We start from the raw sequence: 21,566 nt of genomic DNA, 5'->3' as shown, positions 1-21,566 counted from the left end.
TTAATTCTTATTTTCCAATATTCAACATTTTTTCTTGAACTGCATGCTCAGCTGAATTGATTTCATTATGCGTCAAGCATTATCACAGATCATGCATCAGGCTCCATTCCTGTTATTCCAAATGGACCTTAAAACAGGACATGACTATCCTCAATGCAGTTCTGGACCATCAGAACAGCTTTACAGAGCAATGTAGTGAATCATTTTTTATGTAACTCTTTTTGATTTGTGGCTTGTGGGTGTGGATTGAGTCAGAGAATAAGAACAGTGAATGAAAGGTTTGGTCCTCTCAAAACACTTTTTTTTCTCGTTTACTAGGTCATTCTTACTTAAAAATAATAATAATGGAAAATGGGCAATGAATTTACAGCCACAGTTCACAGAGAGGGTTATAGAGAGGTTGTGTGTGAAAATCTATTCATGTCGTTTCCTAAGATCTCGGATGTCATCTGCTATAAAAAAAGAAATCTGAGCAATCTGTCATGCATAGGACTCAAAGAGCATGGCCCAATTTAACACTTCTGGGCTGGTGGCCCAAAAAAGACGTACCGTGGTATCCGAACTTGGCCTGTACAAAACCGGCATTAGAACTTGCTCAATTTTTGAGTTGGAGATATATCACAACACAGCACTTTTACAAAATGAGATAAGCTAAATGAAAAGAAACCTATGTCACTGAAGGTGACCTGTTAGTACGTCTGTCATACTAAAGAGGAAAGGAAAGTAAATTACCATTTATAACTTTTCCATACCACAAAGGCAGAAACTAGCCCACAGCAAACCTTTGAATATGTAACATCTCCATAGCATTTCAATATATAATATTTTAAAGCTGCTTTCACATGCACTCAATGAGATGTTTGATGGTCTCTTTGGCACCAGTGGAAATATTTCACACTGACCTATTTCCATGTGTAGTTGAACACCTACTACAATATCTGTAAAACCAACTCCTGATGAAGCTGAGGTCATTTCCAGGCAAATCTTAATCACTAGGGTCTCTGAAGAATGGTAGACCGTTAAATTAACTCAGGAAGGACTTTTTTTCAGCGTTAACAAACGTGGCAAACAGGTGGCAAACAGTTCATATAATTGTAAACGATGATGTATTTTGTTAATGACCAAAAAAAAACAGGAAATGTCAGAAGCGAATGCGGCCAAACACTTAAAGCCGTATCCTCAACAAGCAGCTGATGCCCAAACAGCAACACAGGCAGGAAGCTGGGTGCCAAACTCACAGGTCGTCTCAGCTTCCCTAAATATCTCTGTAGATGCTGTAATAGACTGGAAAGCCATCACAACCAAGTTGCACTACTCCCACTCACATCATCCGAGGGTGAAAATTCTGCCAGTTCAATTACAGTCGCTGGAAAATATGTCTCATATGGGACAAGTTTATACAACAAGAGATCTTGATCTTCGCATAGATCAACTAGGAAAGAATCTGTAATTTTAATATACAAAACATCTGGGTTTTTTTTAAACCCAAATTGAAATCCACAGTAGATGTGATGGGGTTTCTTCAGATGATGTCAGTAGTGGTTATAGTTATACATTGGCAAAACTGGGTAAATCTAAATTTCAAAGCCACAAAATAAAAAATAAAAAAGTGGGGATTTGTTTTTAATCTCTAGATTCTCTTTGCATTCTCAAGATATTACATGTCTGACAATGAATGTATACACTGTGGAGTTAAGTTTCTAGTTAAAGGAACTGCCTGACTGAAACCCAACAACACCACAAATAGCACAGATGCAAAGACATTGTCCTGACATCCCATCCCTGCCTGTTTCCCCTGCATTGTGCGGCTTACTGTGGGCCTGAACTGGATAAGCAGTCATGGATGAATGGATGGATGGTCGGCGACATCGTGCATCGCCAACTGGATGCGATAAACACAATTTAGTAGCAAGAACTGTTTCGACAATGGCCTGACATGTAATGCAATAATCACAGCCCTTGCCAGTTCCAATAGTTTCTTGCACAATTGAATTTTCTTTTTTAAACATATCATGTCTTTAGGCCAAAAATAATGACATGTTTATAATACCTGGTTTCACCAACAATTTGCAGTGTGTTATTGCCCCCCAGAGGCTGCATTATGTGTTGCAGATTGAAGAATCAGCACTGTTAACCCCAGTCTTAAGGGGCTGCAGTACATGTTGGAAAATATAAGCCAGAGCTCTTCAAATCTGGAGCTTTTTTCCAAGCCATGTTTTCAGTTCTCCCAGACAGGTAGTGTAATAATTACTGATCCTGATTGGCCACAGACGCTTCAGGCCTGGCTCAAAAGTAAAGGAAGACTGGAAATTCAACAGTGCTCAGCCCTTGAGAAACGTGATTTGAACAGCATTGATATTAGTCGTCTCACCAAGTATAAAACAGGGGAAAACACTTCTCTATACAATAAAGCATACTATCATGAGTAAACTCAAAGTTCAAGGTAGGCACTAGACACAATTTTATACGCTTGGTTTGCGTCACTGAAGTCTAGTCCTATGAACTCATCTTTTTTTCTTGATGACCTCAAATATGTATGTGTATATATACATATTTTTTGCATATATATACTGTATAAGCAAAAAATCCAGACTGCACACGAACATCACACCGTAAAAAGAGGAAATATTGAACATGCCCAGGCAATCTCTGTGAAAAAAAATTCCAAGGGGATTAAGCGGAGCTGCTATACTATAAATATTAAACGTTTATGTGGCACAAAAACTAATTCTGCACTTTGGGTTTAGGTATTGCAAGAGGTTATATAAAAGAGCTATGTCTATTATTAGTAAAATTTCATGTGTACAACTCAGATTGAGGTGAGAGTCATTTTAGATTTGTAACCATTTATTCATCAAGAAATATTTGCAAAAGGAAATTAAATGAAAATATTTCCCCAGGGGGGGGGAAAAAACTGCATCCAAAAGCTTGAACGATGAGCCTTCGACAGACAATCCAGTTCCTTGACACTATACCAACTACACCATGATTTCACCCACTGTAGGACACACTTATTTAAGGAAAATGTAGCACAGCTGCAAGAGACTGAAGGTGACATCTCAGACTCCATCCCCAAGACCACTAACCAAATGGCTGTTGCCTGAAATAACAAGACAAAAATTCATGCTGAAAAACAGAGTGCACATGCAGCCTAAATGACAAACTGAAATAAGATGAAGTGAGTCAAGCATGCACTACACACATGACACTAAATCACACTGAAAGGACTGTCTAAAACCACCACAGTGTAACTCACTGTCTTGAAATGTCCTCATTAAATGAAATAAGTTGAAAAACAATCCTACACTATGTGCCACTGCATTTTTGTCAAAATACCCAGGACACTTTTTGTAAAGTGTAACAAGGTCAGGACAGCAGCAAACTATTTTCCAATTAGTAGTACCTTTTAAAGGAATCACTGTGCAGTTTAATAATGTTGCCGTGTCTGAACTGGTAAACAGTTTATATTAATGAAAAACATTTTTATTCACTGTGGCATATAAAATGTCTTAAATAAATAGAACAAAATCATTCTTGTGTCTCAATGAATTTAAAATACTATCTTTAATTGCTCAAAAAAAGATTTTGCATGGAACATCTGGAAAAACATGAGAATGGTGGAAACAGTTACATCACTTAAACACAAATCACTCACTAATAAAAACATTAGGAATGACTAGCCACTATCAACTTAAATGGTACCATCCATACTATTACCAATTGCAGTCAGATAACTCATATGAGTTTTAGACCAAAAGCAGTAGAAATTTCTCATCAGGAGAAGCACACAATTTTGATGCCGTTTAGATTTTATTCATGACAAAATTGAATTATGGGCAAACCGAATGCCTACAGCCTGCCCGAGTCGTTCCAATTAGCGCTAAGCCTCTTTGTGCCCCTTTGAATGACAGCCTCACTAGACATCGAAGAGATTTCGGTTACACGTTCTGCCACATTGTTGATGTAGCTCGCCTTCCAGCGTTCTTTTCCGGGGCCGTCGCCCGGGAAACCCGCAGACAGTCTGCTAGTCCTGTTTGCCCTCTCTCCACTGCCGTGAGCCCTCGTTCCATGCCACGTACACGAAGAGGGCCAACACAAAATGCACAGCCACTACAGCCACGATGGCCCCATAAAAGTAGCTGTCGTTGCTGGACATGCCCATCGAAGCTGAGGAGAGGAAAATCAAATATTTAAATCAGTAAACAGCACAGATTACTGTTTAATCTACATATTTTTTCCATAATAACTTACTCCAAAGCAATACAGAACTAGACATCAATAACAAATATTTACATAATAGTTAAGCTACACATTGTGCAACTGGTAATCATAGAAATGAGATGCAAAATAAAATAAATGGAAAACTGAGTTCCATTTCAGATGAACATAAGTTCAAGAAGTTTACAAAAGGTAATGAGTTTTCTTTCACCTTCAAAAATATAGGCTTTGGATGCAAAGTACAACCCTATTGGCAGTGTGATCATGAGGACTGTAAAAAACAGCAGAGTCTTCAAAGCAGACACCAATGAGCCATCATTCCTGAAATAACAGGGGAAAAATAGTGATCAGGCAATCCAGGTGACATTTTGACCTTTAGAAAACCACTTGAAATGAAAATATTTTAATGACTCAAAACAATGATAAAAAATACACAATCTCAATAAACAATGTTATTGAAAAGACTGACCGCAGGGACCATTTCCACACAATCTAGTTCTTTAATTTTGGCCATACCATTAAACAACATTTAGACTACATAATTTTAAAATACATGGCATATTCAATATAAACAATGTACAGCAATTTCAAATGTTAAATGCTTATTTGAACCCTTTGGAATTACCTTTATTTTTGCATGAATGGCACCTAGTGGGACTTGTTTTTAATTATTAAAATAATGAGTGTTATTTAACAAATACACACACTTTAAAACACACGACGTTTTCGAAGAAATTGTGGTCATTGGAAGTTACCACAGAGAAAACCACTTCCAAAAGACCACAGGATGTGTCCAGTACTGATGTGGAACAACCACCAAAACTACATTTGAACTGTGAAACATGGGGAACTAAGTATAATGTGATGCTGTGTAACAGTCTCAGGACCGAGACAGCATGCCTTCACTGAGACGCCAATCATTTCCAAATTTCAAAAAATTCTAACACAAATCAGAAGATCAGTAGACTAAGTCAAACAAAAAACAAAAAATCATAAATGCCATTAGAGTGGCCAAGACAAAGTCATGAATCCCAATGAAATACTATGGTTCTGAAGCTGGCAACTCAAGTAAGGCATCTAAAAAAAAGTACATTAACAGTTCTCAGAGCGGCATGGTGATTAGCACTGTAGCTTCACTCTCCTGGGCTGGGGTTTGAGTCTCTGCCCTGCTTGTACGTGTATGGAGGTTGCATGTTCTTCCATGGAGGTTGCATGTTCTTCCATGGAGGTTGCATGTTCTTCCATGGAGGTTGCATGTTCTTCCTAGGTCATTGTGGGGTTTCCTGCAGGTTTGCCAGCCCCCCCGACAGTCCAAAACCATGCTGAGGTTAACTGGTGTCACCAAATTGCCCTCAGTTGTTACTCTTTGTGTGACTGGTGTGTGTGCCCTGTGATAGGTTGGCACCCCATCCTGGGTCATTCCCAGCCTTGCTCCCGTATCATCTGGGACAGGTTCCAGTCCTACGCAACCGCTCACAGGGCAAGCAGGCACAGACAATGGATGGATGGATAGATTAAACTAATGGGCAGAAGACTTATGAACCTCCTATCTGCTGCGCAGCTCTGGTTAGCAACTACAAAAAGCATCTGGTTAAGGTCATTGCCAAAGAAGATTCCACTAGTCACTCAACAATGGTTCAAAGTAAAGTTCTACCAATGACACTGATTACTCAATAAAGATATGACAATGTAAACTATGTTGTAAATAAGACAGTATTTATTATTAATTATAGAAGTAGATCACATTTTCAGAGCCATCCATCCATAAACGCAGATGATTAAAATGGGTTCACAAGCCGTAGTACAGCAGTTAATGACGCTAACTGGTAACCTGAAGTTTGCTAATGCAATTCCCAAAATCCTGCCTGTGACCTTGAACAAGACATTGAACCTAAACTCCAATATATCACCGGCTCTATATCGGTTCAGGTGAAACAAAGGAATGTGCATTAACTAATACTGAACGCCCCACATAAAAGTATCATCATAACTATACAGGCTATTTTAATCTGGGCCACCCTATAGTACTACGAGCAGAAATGAACGGCAAATATGTGATCATCAGCACAAACTATTTACGATTATTGGACCTTTCAACAAAAACTTAAGATAAGAAACAAGACTAAAAAAAAACGACAGCACTACTGTGCTTGTCAAGAGGCAGTTAGACTGCAGTTTGCGGATTTCACATACGTCAGACTGTCCAAGTACTGCACACAATTCACAATAAATCTTAAATAACGAGCATGGCTATTAGACATAAGGTGCAATGAACATGTCATTGTGTGAAAACACTGGTTATAGCCCAGGCCCGAACAGCCAAAATCATATAATCGTTTTCGTTGTCGAGTGCAGTCTTACCCTCTGAAATCTTGTGCTGGCGTCGACATGGCATTCAACGAAGTTTTATCAGACTTATCCACTGGGGAATACATTTATTCTGTTTCGTAAGCTACGGCGGTGCCAAGCAGTACAGTAAAAGGTCTGAGCACAAACCGCTAAAATGAAATAAACCTCGCAGCTGTTTCCTGGTGAAATCACGTGCCAGTATACGTTTGCTACGCTTCTCAGTTTCGTTCAAATGCATAATGTTACAGAGCCGCCTGCTGTATCGGAGGTGTAAATGAGTGACGGGAGGGTGGCGAGGGGGGTTTAAAGGGGAATGGTTTTGATCATTTTTTTCTCATCGGGTGGAGGTCATCCACGTGCAGCACATGACAATTACAACAGTTTTAATAACTTGTAAATAGTCTGTACGGTTTGCAAACTACCCCAACGCTTTTCATGTAGCTAATTTTAGGTTTTTAATGGAGTAATATGCATGTGCCGTAAGATTTCTTGCGGGGGCGTGAGAGTCACGCCAGATGCGTGGGCAGCCCTGGATCCGGTCCCTACAGTACGTCTGTCTTCAGGTCGATAAAGTACAGTGTGCACACTGAAGAAGGTATTATATGATACCGAAACGTGTGTGTGTGAAGACGTATAATAAATTCGTATTTAAGCAAAGTGTGACCTCTTTTTGTCAGACTTGATTGTCTTTAAGTCGAATATGTAGGCGAGTCGGAAAAAGAATAATGCCGTACTTTATTATTATTATTATTATTATTATTATTATTATTGTACAGTAATAATATAAGTAACATATAATAAATATAATTAATCAGAAGTATTTTGAATGTGGGGGGGGGGGACACACTGGCATAAAACTAATATTTTTTGTAAATGTACGTGGGCCCGGGGTCCAAACGATTAATTATGAAATGTGAGACCCCTCAGATTTAATGGCGGCGACACCCATGTAATAATTAATAACTATTACAGGCAAAAATAAACCTGAAAATCCAGGGGCTGTGCGTTGTTCCCTAGAGTACACTGATCCAAGCACACCACTCTGTATGTGCCTTGTCTACCTTAAAAGTTATTAACCCACTCACGTATTGTCCCGTTGGACATAATACGAATACATGCGAACATTGAAAAATTAATTAAAATTCGCCCGTAAAGAAACCTGGCAAACCAATGGATTGTGCAACAGTTGCCATGAACCCAAAACACCAAACCAATACTTAATTACATCTGAAATGACGTATTTTCTTAGCTTTTAACGAGATGTTGCACAAATTGTGAAAACTCTTGAACCGCGAAAATAATCGGTGTGCATCATTGTCTGTGTACTGCATGGATAATCAAGCAAAACAGTCTGAATAAGAAATCAGAGAGAGTTACATATTTGTAAAAACTGTATAATGTAACTGCAAAGCATTGCATGGATATCTTATCCGTTTTCAGAGTTGTCTTTTGCTTCTTAATGCTGCAAGTAATACTTGGAGGACATTAAGGTCAAATGCATCTGCCCCACAGTTGAACAACTGGCCCCAGTTTGGCCCCCTCAGTTGAAATGGTATAGAACCACATCTGGTTTGGTGCTATATCAGTCAGTACAAATGCACCTGGAGGAACTGGCTTATTTCACTATAGTACCAAATAGCAGCTGAGGGAATTGGGCTGGTTACTGTCCAGGTCCTTATTGGCTGAAGCAGATGAAAGCCTTCAGCTTCACAGCAGGACATGACATGCAGTTTTTCTAGATTGCGATCAAGGGCAGATGTTTTAGACAGTGCTGCTCCCTCTGATTGGTATCGACGGACCCTTTGACCTGGTGGATTGATGAAGGCTACCATCTGGGGCAGACCAGGTGCTGTTGAAGATCTTGGAGTTGTTGGGCTGTTCCCTAACCCTGCATCCCCACGTCATAGAGAGAGTCATCAACACCCTCAGCATCCTCGAGCAGCAGCTCAATGGTCAGGTCACCCACCAGCTTGGATACGACAATCCTGACCTCCTGCACAGGGTGATAATCAAAGCGGCACCCACCAAGATGCTGAAGGACCACCAAGATGCTGAAGGACCACCAAGATGCTGAAGGACCTGCTCATCCTCTTTAAATGCTTCTGCCTCCTGTCCAATCAGGATGGCAAGCCATTCTTCCTCTAGTGATCTTGTTCTTCCTTTCCCATAAACATGTCCCAGTACTTATCCCTCATCCCCATAATGCACGCAAGTCTACTGGTTTGGGTGCAACGGAGAAAGTGTAGCCTGTTGAAAATTAGTCAGTGAGATACTTTCCATAGAATGTTACATTCACAGAGGCTTATTGAAATTTTGGACAACTGAACCCATGTTCATTGATATTCCCAGACCATTTACCCAGTACAGACCTATGGTAAGCCTGACCCAGGAAGCTGAGACACCCTGGAGGCTCTGCCAGTCTATCACAGTCTACACACCCACACAGTCTGCACCAAGAATGATTTGGGGATCCCAGTCCACCAAAATGCATGTCAAATGGAAATAATGAGTTGGAGGGAGAATCAAACCCCCAGCAGTGTAGGTGTGAGGCCACAGTGCTAACCACCACACCCCCTTAGAGCAATATAATCTGCAGGATATTAAGGTCAGATTTAAGGTACCCTGTTTAAATGGACTTCCTTTATCTACATTTAGCCCAGACTACCTTAAATCTGACTAATTATTAGGCTAAGTAAGGAATCCTGCTTCGTGATGCAGCCCCCTGGTGCTACTGGGTATACAGAATAACCTTTAATCTGATATAATTTCATTTTGGGTATTTTTTTATTTTGTTTTTCTTTCACAAAGACAGGTGTTTTGTGACATGCATAAGACCTGTTACAGACATCCCACCTTAGGCATATTGATGTCAGGGAGGTGGATGGGGGAGAAATTTGTTGTCTTCACAGCTGTTCCTCTGCTGAAAAGTAGAATTACATTAGATTGTTTCTAATTCACTGTCGACTGATTTCCCGGACAATCATCATTCGCGGGTGTCAGGCAGCTGCTGTCTATTTGCAGGAGTCTCTTGGAAAATTCCGGGAGATGTGGAACGTCTGCCGCTGTTTACACCAAGCAGTGTATAGCGATGTATAGCGATTCCACTATCTGTAGGTTTAAAAGTTTTATTTACTCCTTCAATACCCATGAGATACATTGATTTGATATGACAAAATAAATTTGGATGACAAAATCAGGAAGCTTTCAAAACAGGGCACTGTAGCGTCTTATTTAGAGAACATAGGTCAGGATCGGGAGCCTATTCCAGGCAAGGTACGCCCTTTGTCTATCGCAGGGCAATTCGCCTAACTTACATCTTAAAACTGCAGGAGGAATCCCACATGATATGGGGAGAATATCCAACCTCCATGCACACAGTCACCATGCCACCAATTGATGATTGTCAGGTTATTTTGAAACAGTCTGCTAGACAGTTGAAAACCTACACGGCCCAGATCATATACAGTAATGCAGTGATTCAGAGTGCTTAGCACTCTAATAGTGATTGACACATGCCATTTGTCCCAAAAAGGAACATGAAGGATGATTTGGATACAAATGTAGCAAGTCTGATATAACTGTGCTTCAGGTTCCTCTTGTACCACTTGACCATTTTGTGGCAAAACAAAGAAGACTAGTTCTAGTGATTTTTTTTTATTAGTAGAGTTGAGTAATTTGATTCTATTATATTATATTATAGTGCTGCTGTTCTTCTCCTAACCACTAGATGGAAATGTATGCCAACATTGTCTTTCCATCGTTTTTTTGGAGGGGTGTGTGTTGGGAGAAGAGTCTTATTACTTTAAAGAGCTCAAAGGTTCATCTCTGGACCTTACACAGAAAGTACAGCGTGTGTAACCTAAAAATAGTCTCCGCAACTATATCCCTAAAGATGAACGGCCAGAGTAAGGCAAGCGCTGACCTTGACCCAAGTTTGTTACCCATGAACAATATATATATACACTGCCATGTTAAAATCCCACACAACTGTCTTTTTGTTATTAATTTAGCTTTGGATCAGTTTCCTTCCATCAGTATTATAAGCATTTATCTTGCTAAGGGTGGGATGAATCATATCCCAGGCAACACAGGGCACAAAATAAGGGCACACTTTGGGCGTGGTGCCAATCCATCGCAGGGCACATACGCTCATGCACTAGGGGCAAGGCTGAGACACCAATTAACTATCTACATGTGTTCTGGTCTACGGGAAGACACCTACGTAATATGGGTGAAGCATGACAACACCTGGGGGAGGGGGCAGGATTTAAAAACCCCAACCACAGATGTGTGAGGTACCAGTGCCACCCACACAGCCACCGTACCCCCGGTACAATAATGCATCATAAGAAAATAGTAATAATGTAATAGTCCTGGAAGGACAGTGACACGTTAATCACATTCTATTTCTGTTTAGAATATTGTGAGAATCTGTGCATTTGGAATGGAAACATTGACACAAGGATTGGACAGAGATTTGCTGGGCAATGAGGGAGAGGAGAAAAAGTCAGAGTAGCACCTTGAGGGAGACATGAAAACAGAAACCAGTAAGTGTCAGGACAAGTGTTGGGGCTTAGCTGGGTACACTGGGGGGGGGGGGGGGTTCAAGAAAAAAACAACATATGTTTAAATATGAATCAGACACAGGTGGTGTGAAACCACACAAACATACTGCTCGCCCCCCAGGAACCCGCAGGCGTGGGCGACGTGGTGGCTCAGTGGTTCGCACCGCGACACCTTCTAGGTTGTGGGTTTGATTCCCTGGGTAAGTGGAGTTTCCATGCTATCCCTGTGTCCATGCAGGTTTCCTCTGAGTACACCACTTTCCTCTCACAATCCAAAGACATGTGGCTGTCTGCAAACTCTCCATAGTGTGTGAGTGTGTGCTCTGCCATTATTCTTGTGCCCTTTGCATTCTGGGACAGACTTTAGGCTCACTCTAACCATGTAGTGATACAAATAGGCCTATATATTCATATACAGACTTACAGATGTGTATAACCATGCGAATATCAACCTAGAATACTATAACTTTCATTTCAATTAAACAAAAGAGATATAAGTAAAGCATCATTTTTTAAAATGGCAGTGTGTGTTTCATAAAATTGTAGCTACTTCTTAAATACATCGACTGGTTCAAGTCAACTGAATTTTTATCTGTCCGGACCAATATAGACCCACATGTCTTTGGCTGTGTTAGAGTCAGACCGTGACCAGCAGGAAGGACGTACAGTATGAACACAAACAAGACGATAAGAGCCCTGCAAAAGATGGGTATTAAAATGCAAATTGGAAAAACGATTGTGTGCCTTTTTAATGGTTAGCACAGTGCACAATTGAATTTTCCCAAAGTGTCTGAAAATTACTTAGAGTTAACTCATGAATTTAAATTAGACGATTTATTTATCCATTTTGGTTTTAGAAAGTCCCACTTAATAAAGATTTAGGTCAAGTTTCCATTTCAAGACTAATAAATATTATATTTAGACAACATGAAAAAATACAAATATTATGCACTTATGCAGCTCTATACAGTAAACCACATGTTGTGCCATAACAGGGCATGATTGTCAACTGTCATTGCGTTTAACAAACTCAGGGAACTTTATTTGAAACAGAACTCTAAAGAACTAGAAACAAAAGGGACCACAGGGGGTCTAAACAAAGACAGGTAAGCAAGACAAGAACTAATAACTAAACACAAGGAAATGCAGAGTAATCACACACTTGGAAGAGGGTGTTCAGCGGGGAATGTAACAGTAAGCACCTTCAGGACCCACATTCAGATTCAAGTAAGACATGCAATAGCCAACAGAGGAACAAGGCATAGGTAGGCAACGCACAGATAAACACAGACAATGAGGTCTCAAAAAGGGACAGACGTGGGCCATTATCAATTACTCAAACACTAGGGACTACACTGCCAGAAAAAAGGTTGCAACCCTGACACAGTTTTGTCCCCCAAGGTACAAACAACAATAATATACCCACATTGGTACAAACATGTTCCTCAGACTCCATTTCTGCTGCTACCAACAACCCCTGCTGGCCAAAGAGGGAACTACAGACATAGATTTTGGGAGATTGAAAAGACATAGACTGGACTAAGCACACTAGGAAAGACCAGCAACAAATGCTGGGCAACAGGGGAAAGCAAGGAATTCAGGGAAACAAAAGGTAAAATGAAACAAGGCACGGGCTTATCCTGACATTTTCATGGTCTTAATTGAAATGGAATAGAAATTATGTCTTTATGACTGTCTGGTATTTTTTCACTAAATATACTGTAGCTACTTGTTAAAAGCAGTGACCAGTATAGATATGTCTTTGACTGCGTTAGAGTCATCAGGGCACCCGGACCGTGGCCATCAGGAAGGACGTATTTGTGTGTTTATATGCTCCAGTATTGGTCCTTGCCTTTAGTGTCTTGATTCTTGGTTTACCCTGCCTGTTCCCGGAAATCTTCAAATGAATTGGGAGGTTCGCTTTTCACATCAGGCGACGCTGAGAGCTACAGCACCTCCAGGGCCAACCTGAAACAGAGCATCAGGAGAGCTAAACCGAAATACAAGCGACAAACTGAGGATCATTTCAAGAAATCCGACTCCAGTCATATGTGGCAAGGCATCCGGACCATCACAGATTACAGGAAAATGAACAACCTCAACAACAAGTAATGTCTCCCTTCCTGATGAGCTAAACAACTTTTATGCTCGTTTTGATCGGGACAATAAAACCCACCCTCAGATGAGCAGCCCCTCATACTTACCACCTCTGCTATAGAATCTGCACTGAACAAAGTGAATGAACGCAAGGCTCCTGGTCCTGATGGCATACCCAGGCTTGTGCTTAAAGCCTGCACTGACTGTCTGAGGTCTTCAGTAACGTCTTCAACTTGTCACTGGCCCAGGCTGCCATCCCACAACGAGTGTTCTGGAGCCTAAACAACCCTCTCCAGGGAGCCTGAATAACAACCGCCCCGTTACATTCACCCCTTTCATCACCAAGTGCTTTGAGAGACTGGTTCTGGCCCACCTCAAATCCAGCCTACCTCCCAGACTAGATCGCCCCCAGTTTGCCTATTGTCCCAGTAGGTTAACAGAGGATGCCATAACCTGGGATCTTCACTCCGCCCTGAAACACCTGGACAACAACAACTCCTATGTCAGGATGTTAATTGTTGATTTTAGCTATGCATTTAATCTCCTCCAAAATGGTAACTGAACTCAGCAACTTCAGCATCAGCATCTCTCTTTGTAATTGGACACTTGATTTTCTAACCAACAGACCCCAGTCTGTCAGGTTAAATAACTGCACATCTTCTACCCTTATCCTGAATTCCGGAGTTCCTCAGGGCTGCGTGCTCAGCCCACTCCTCGACTCCCTCTTCACCCATGACTGCGTCCCTTTATACGGCTCACAGACGACACCACAGTAATAGGACTGATCGGTAACAATGACGAGTCAGCCAGCAGCGAGGAGGTCCAGCACATAGAAACATGGTGTGCTGACTGCAACCTCGCTGTGAAAACGAAGAAGACCAAAGAGCTCATTGTTGATTACCGGAAAACCAAGGGCAGCAGACTTGCTTCCATCCATATAAATGGGGCTGAGATGGAGTGTGTCTCGAGCTTCAAATTCCTTCCAGTCTGGTTAAATAGTCACAGCAGTGTCTTTACTTTCTGCAGAGGCTAAAGAAAGCCTGCCTGTCTCCTCAGGTTTTGTTGAACTTTTACCGCTGCACTGTCGAGAGCATATTGACGAACTGTATTATGGTATGGCAATTGCTCCATAGCTGACAGGAAGCCCCAACGGGTGGTGAGAACTGCCCAGCAGATCATCAGCATCCCACTGCCGACCTTCACTGACCTGCAGCAAACACGGTGCCTGCGACAGGCTCGCAGCTTCACCAAAGACGTCTTACACCCCAGCCATGGACTGTTTACCCTCCTCCTACTAGGGAGGTGCTACAGGAACCATAGGCCCCGAACCGGCCGGAGCCTTAGGTCATGCACCAGTGGGAGCTTCAGGTCCCGCACCAGCAGGAACCTGAAGTCCCAAACCAGCGGAATCCTCAGGTCCTGAACTAGCAGGAGCTTCAGGTCCTGCACACCAGGCCTGCAAGCTCAGGAACTGTTTCTTTCATGATACCATTACCATTCTGAACTCCCAGTCCTTACCACTAAATAACTCAGCTTTATAAATATCAATAACTTTTGGCTGCACTTTATGTATTTTTCACCTGTTTAAATATATCTTTTCTGTACATAAAATAGTTCATATATCTGTAATTATTCATATATCATGTACCTCACATATTTATACAAACTGACCAGTATTCATATCTATGTACTCTCCCTTATATATGCAACTCTTATAAATACTACCTGTAAATTACAATTATATGTATGTATGTGTATCTATGTATCTATATATCGAATCTAATCTAATCTAATCTAAAGACCTAGTCACGTGTAAATACTGGAAGTTAAAATACATTGTTAAATTGGTCTTCTTTACAATCCAACTAATCTTACAATACTTTTGACTGTACTTGATTCAGTTGCGCAGGTCCACAAAAACTTGGAAACAAGCTTCCACAGATGTGTGGTGCACTACCTGTGAAGACTGTCAACTACTTACAACCAGCTAACTTTTGATTTAAGAACAGGGGCCTGTGTCACAAAGCAAGATTTCTTGCTTAGCCAGATAACCTGTCAGATTCACGGTAGTCTAAACTAACTGTAAGTGACCAAAAATAAAGTTCATTTAAACTGGGGTAACCTTAAACAAGTAATCCTCCTTTGTGATACAGGCCCCCGATGTGATAGCTACCACAACCAAACACCTTCCAGCAACAATATCAACACAATAAATGCGGCACATTAAAATAAAAGTGACGGATTCTCAGCCATTGAAGCATTGTACACAATATTAAATATTCTTGAAATTATAATTTATATTGTCAATTATTTCACAAAAAAACATGACACAGGGAGCTAATTCTTCTGACAGTTCCAAGTGCTGAAGGTCTTTTCTGTTATCACAGACTGTGAATGCTGATTTTGTAACTGTTAGGATGAGAAACGCCATTATCCACATTAAATCCAGGTATATTATTTTTCAAGTATTTAAAAATACTTAATTCAAATTAACAGCATTATGAATTCTCATCTTGAGTGTTTTTAAAAATAAGTCTATAGCAATTAGGCCTGACTGTGACCTATGTGTAAATTTTTTTTGCCGTCATTCACTGTTTGAATATGATATTATCATTGTGAATTCAGTGTGCAGGTTCTAATTTAATACTTCGAGTAATCAACAAAAGGTTAAAGAAAAACTCCTTTGGCATCTCATATGTACAGAGACCAGATATTGTGATTTAAAAATGTGAGGGTTTATTGTATTTTGCTTACATTCTTCAGCATGATCTTTGTTCTCGTGAACAAAGGTTCTCTTTCAACGTGGGTTTTCAAAACGAGGATGTGATATTGTTTACCGGGACATGCAGTGACATGGAAATCAAATCTCATATGCTGGACTGAGTTGGCACATCGAGTCAAAAGAATGGTTTTCCTTTCATATTTGATTGGATCGAGTGCATCACGAATATATACATAAATACATCTCAGCATGTTAGAATATCTGCAAGGTAATAGGTTGGCGCAATTTTCCTTTCTGGAAAATAATATCCAGCAGCATTTCAAAAACAAATCATGCTTTGCACACGATCAGACTGACTGGCAGCTCTGGTACTTCCTTTGAAGCTTTTCTCCTGGCAAACATGTGGGCATCTCCCTTACGCACTGACATGCTGCATAAATACCACAGTACAAACCTGTGTCACAATAATCCAAGAAGAGAATGACACCCCTGCCCACACTAAAATGCCACAATGCATCAAATTTGAATCTTTGAACTTTTTTTAGGACTCTTAAAGCTTTACCATTATAACTACAGTTCATAGTTCTCTGTCATATTGATATAGTGACTACTTGTTTTTTTTTTTCTTCAAAATGGGCAACTTTGATGTGAAATTTCCACTTTACTACAACTGATGACTTGACCGTGATCACAGTATACAGATGACATTTTGCAATGGCATCTGTTTAAACAATTATGAGATGAGATTGTTCCATCTGACCACGGTTTGAATCCTCCTCAGACTGTAAGAAACAGCTTTGCAAGCCTTTCCAGACCAGAAGTCCTAGGTTTTGGCCTGACTTAGAACTTGTATGCAGGCAACTGGTGGAAAGAGCCAGATTGAGAATTATACTGAGCTGGTCCAACACAGACCTGAAGTTCTGATGTGCAATGAGCTGAGTCAGCTCTCCATAGCAATCTCTTTGGGTTGAGTTGGGGTGGGGGGGGGGGGGGTGGTAATTTTTTAAAATACCTGAAGTGTCCATATAAAACTTAACTATTTATCTGCCCGGAATAATTGGTTCAGCAAACCAGCAGGAACAGCTGACTGGTGTAATTGTTGTTTTTTATCCATTGTTCAGGCATCTAGACTGTCACATGAAATATCTAAATTAAACAATAATTACGAAAAATATTAACTGGAGGAAAAAATTGTCAGGAGCAAACGAAAGTTCTCTGCTACTTCTAGTCAGTCAGTAGTGGAAATGTTTGCAGTAACATCACCCCTGAATGAAAATAACCATAGATTCACTGCATCAGACACATTAGCTTAGTAGTCTAATACTGTTGGGTGTTTAAAAGCTAAGTTGCTCTTGATAAGATTGATCAGTAATTGGTGTTGCACTTGTTGTTACAGTACAAGTGACTGAAATGTTGAACATTAACCCTGAGAACTGTTCAGTGTGTTAATCATTAAGTGGCGTTGTACAATGTTATAATTAATCTTGACCCTAAAACAGAAATATAAAATATATTGTTACTTAATTCAGGAGAAGCAACACAGAAAGATACAAGATTCCACATACGTGGACTTTTCACTGAAGGTTGTTAATTTGCATACTTCCCCAAGTCCAGGCAGTAGCCCTAACCCAAGGTAATCTTAATGCTTATGGCAGAATAATCAGGCTCTACTGAGTTTCATTACCTGAGGTGCTTGATGGCTCAGGGCAGCTAATTAACTTCCATGAGACCCAACTCATTCATAAATACGTCAACTTCAAGGAAAGGGGCAATTTTAGCTGCAATAACAATGGAATGGAATTTGTCCTTTGCACTATTTAACAAATTTAATAGTCTGTCTTTTTAATTGCACTACAATATGAGTTTGGAGGTCATTAACATTAAAAAATGAGCAAAGAAATGTAAAAGTTTTGCATGAAAGTTATTACGGTTTGACTGAACCGAATCCTCTACATTAAAAAATGTGATCTTTTTGTCAAAAAAGGGAAACAATGTATTTATTCCATCATCCTTTGTGGCTGCTTCTTCAAAGATTTCAAAAGTCTGTGTAATATGTGTTTTTTCCTTTCATGTGGAAATGGTGATAAACTTCTAAAAACACATATAGTGTATTAAGGATGCACCAGTATTTTTATTCATCTTTTTTAAAAAAAGATGTACTGTAAAAACATATAATGTTCAGTCTCCTAGGAGAGAAAAAAATCATCTTCCGCCAGTGTGGGATTGGAGGGGCAATCCTGATGCAGCCTTTGAGCGAACTGAAGAGGATTTATTATAAAACAAAATACACACAAAACAAAACAAAACAAAACAAAACAAAACAAAACAAAACAAAACAAAACAAAACAAAACAAAACAAAACAAAACAAAGGACCACACGGGGTAAAAAAATTGGAGGCCAGGAGGAACGGTAACCTTATAAAAGACAGGCGGGTTTTTATATACAAACATAACAAGGACCAGACGAGGGACAGGTGCGAGTGATACCAATTGATTAAACAATAGGGAGCACAGGTAATAGGGAACAGGTGAAGGTAATTAGGAATGAGAGGAGGGCATTTTTGGATGGCCAAATGGGAACAGGATAAGACAGACAGAGACAGACCATGACACAGATTCAAACCCAGAACTGTAGAGCCTCATGATGACAAAATCACATGCTGCTGTTCTGCTATAAAACAATATTTAAATATTCAGCATTATCTGTGGATTCCCATCCCTTTATTCCACAGTACAAATTTCAAATGAACAGTGATTTCTTGAAAGGTACCATTGTAAGAATGAATACAGTTCAACATCAAATGGGCTGTGTAGCAGTTAGGGTTTAATTTCTTTTCACTGGAGCATCACATGACACTTCAAGATTAAAAACTGGCTTGCTGAGGTCTATTCAGCTTCCATCAAAATAGAATTTGCCATATTTTGGGTCCTACACATATGCCTGTAAAAAAAATACATAGAGCAGAGGGCAATTAAGAAGTTGTGTTTACTTTTCCATATTGTTTTTTGCATTTTTACAAAAAAATGCATGGAAATCGTCATAAGATTATTCTGTTCATTGTTAGACTTAATTGATCAAAGAAACATTTGAAGCAGAAGACAAATTCTCCAAGACTTTATGTAATTCCTTGTAATCTGACCCAGAAAGGCAAAGTTTAACGAGGGAGGGGATAAAAGATAATTTAAATCTTACTCAAAGCTGACAGCGGTTGCCTTTGTGATACAGATTGTGTGACAGCTAACGACCAGCTACGGTAATCTTGGTATATAAACATTTTTGAATAAGAAAAATTTCTTGTTTGGCAAAAGGAAGCAGATTGTACCACACCGAGAAAAAAACTGTCTAAATGTCTATAGTTTTTCAACCAAAGAGCTAAACGATGACTGCATAACTCCCAAAATTATCCGTAACTCCCATAACCATCCGTTCTCTTTCCCGGGAAGCATGGGGCACAAGGCATGGATATACCCTGTATGAATTTGCTTGTTGGCAATCACGTTAGTCAACAAACCCCCACCAGAATTTACACACTTAGCAATGGCAAACTGGCTTTGAACAAGTTATCGTCTTTGACAAAAGAGTCTGCTAACTGTAATTTATATTGTACAGCTATGTTTTTTTTTCCTCTGATAGGTACTTCAAGTGAAGAATACCATATTTATCATAATCATTTAATCAATCTTAAAATGGACTGTTGTTGAGGAGCCTGAGTACTGTAGTTTTTGTTTTAAGATTCTGAAGAGGCATTAATCATTTTTGTTTCCCTTAGCAACAGTGGGTATAACTGGACCCAGTATTGATTCTAGCCAATAAGATGTCCTGGTCGAGCATCGTTGCCAGCGCTCCCTGTCCGAGGCAGATTGAAATTGACTGGAAGGTCAGCGCCCCCTCAGAAGCTTGCCCTAGGCAGCCGCCTGTATCACCTACATGATTGACTGGCCCTGACTAGGCCATGCACTCCATGTCTCAACCAAACTACTTGCTAAAATTTAGTATTTTATTTGGACTTGTACACTTAATACATTCTTATACACTTTACTGCTAATCTTATTTTTAGGTGCTGCAATTATTGGAAACTTCTTACATAAACTGTACCTTCATAATGCTTTTATATTGCATTCATAAAACGTTCAGTGCACCTTCATAATGCATTCATTAAGTATCCATAAAACATTCATAAACATCATATATCTATACCTTAACATCCTAACATTCCTGTAATATACATTAATAACAAACATTATATGATAAAAACAAACATAATTATATAATCAGGCAATGTTTGTTATTAATGCATATTTAAGCTGTTAAGGGATGTTAGGATGTTAAGGTGTACTTGCATGCTGCTTATGAATGTTCTATGAATGCATTATGAATGCATTGTGAAGGTGTACTGAATGTTCTATGAATGCATTATGAATGCATTATGAAGGTGCGCTTAATGTAAAGCGTTACCCATTTATTTACCACCAGTTAATAACAATGTACCCAGGTGACACGGCGATGCAGTTTGCTTCCAAACACAGGCAGCTGCTCCTGAAAGTGCTGAGCTACATCCTGTCACATCAAAATTTTATTAACGTTGCATCCAGCAAGAGCCTCATCAATCTTTTCATCAGCATAAAAGGTACAAAATAAAAGCAATTATTAAGATCGTCAGTTAACCATTTACGTGCTGAATTCCATTATTTTAAGTCACATCTTTGGCAATATATACCCTTAGAAATCCTTGATAAAAAAAAATGCATTATTGTATTATGGGTGCACATGTAATTGCACTATTGCTACAAAGTATCGCATGTATATCGAAACACTTTTCATCATGCGTGACTTTGTTGTAATACACTGTAATTTCCACTTGCTGCACCACAATGCTCTGATCTCCCTGACCGGGAAAGCCTGACTTTAATTGTACTGTCGATATGAAGAACATTGCACTGTGATCCAGTTTCTTGCTGATTTCTGACCTTTTTGATGCTCCCTGCTCAATATGCCTTCAGATCCATTACATACTTGAAAGGAGGGACTGAGGGAAGGGCTCCTTCCTCACATGGTGTCTAATTAAGAAGCAGATGAAGCGGTGGAGCAGATCAGTGAAGTGGAACTCTTCTGGGACTAGCTGTCACGAGTAATCATGTAAGATCTTTCTTCACATATGACATTTTTCCTTAAGTAAGGAGGTGTCTTTGAACTATGGGACTATGCAAAGGTTCTCTGTGTGACGCTTAATCATTGGTACAGGCTACAGAGATCCAAAATTTGATGTTCATTTAAGCCATGTGCTACATAATGAGATCAGCGAGATGTGAAGCCTGAAGTCAGTGAGTTTGTGCTAATGAATAATTTCATCCTACTCGATTACATACATCCCCAAACTGAATTCACACATATGGTGAGCAAATGTAATTCTACATAGCATCGCTGAAATGTGTCAATGGTAAAATAAGGAAAATAATTACACAGAATTGGATTCTCTAATAAAATATATCCCAGGATCCTACAGAAAAAGGAAAGTCTTTGTACTGCGACCAGTATTCTGTCAGTCCATAGCTGGTTGCTGCCAGTGTGGATCAGTGAAGTGCGCAGTGAAAAGTGAGCGAAATCTAACAGGTAC

At 39.8% G+C, this 21,566-nt stretch overlaps 1 protein-coding gene across 1 annotated transcript; it reads right to left on the bottom strand.

Moving 5' to 3' along the window:
• Window positions 1-3,545: 3,545 nt before the first annotated feature.
• On the bottom strand, window positions 3,546-6,796 carry vma21 (vacuolar ATPase assembly factor VMA21). The gene is made up of 3 exons (XM_023842791.2): window positions 6,580-6,796; window positions 4,430-4,539; window positions 3,546-4,167 (listed from the first exon to the last, which is right to left on the bottom strand). The coding sequence occupies exons 1-3, from the start codon at window positions 6,651-6,653 to the stop codon at window positions 4,025-4,027; spliced, it is 327 nt and encodes a 108-aa protein (XP_023698559.1). The 5' UTR covers window positions 6,654-6,796; the 3' UTR covers window positions 3,546-4,024.
• Between the last annotated feature and the right edge of the window lie 14,770 nt (window positions 6,797-21,566).

The sequence above is a fragment of the Paramormyrops kingsleyae genome, chromosome 10 (genome assembly GCF_048594095.1).
Source record: "Paramormyrops kingsleyae isolate MSU_618 chromosome 10, PKINGS_0.4, whole genome shotgun sequence".
NCBI lineage: Eukaryota > Metazoa > Chordata > Actinopteri > Osteoglossiformes > Mormyridae > Paramormyrops > Paramormyrops kingsleyae.
The sequence above is the reverse complement of the archived record's forward strand: the minus strand, read 5'-3'. Positions and strand labels throughout refer to the sequence as shown.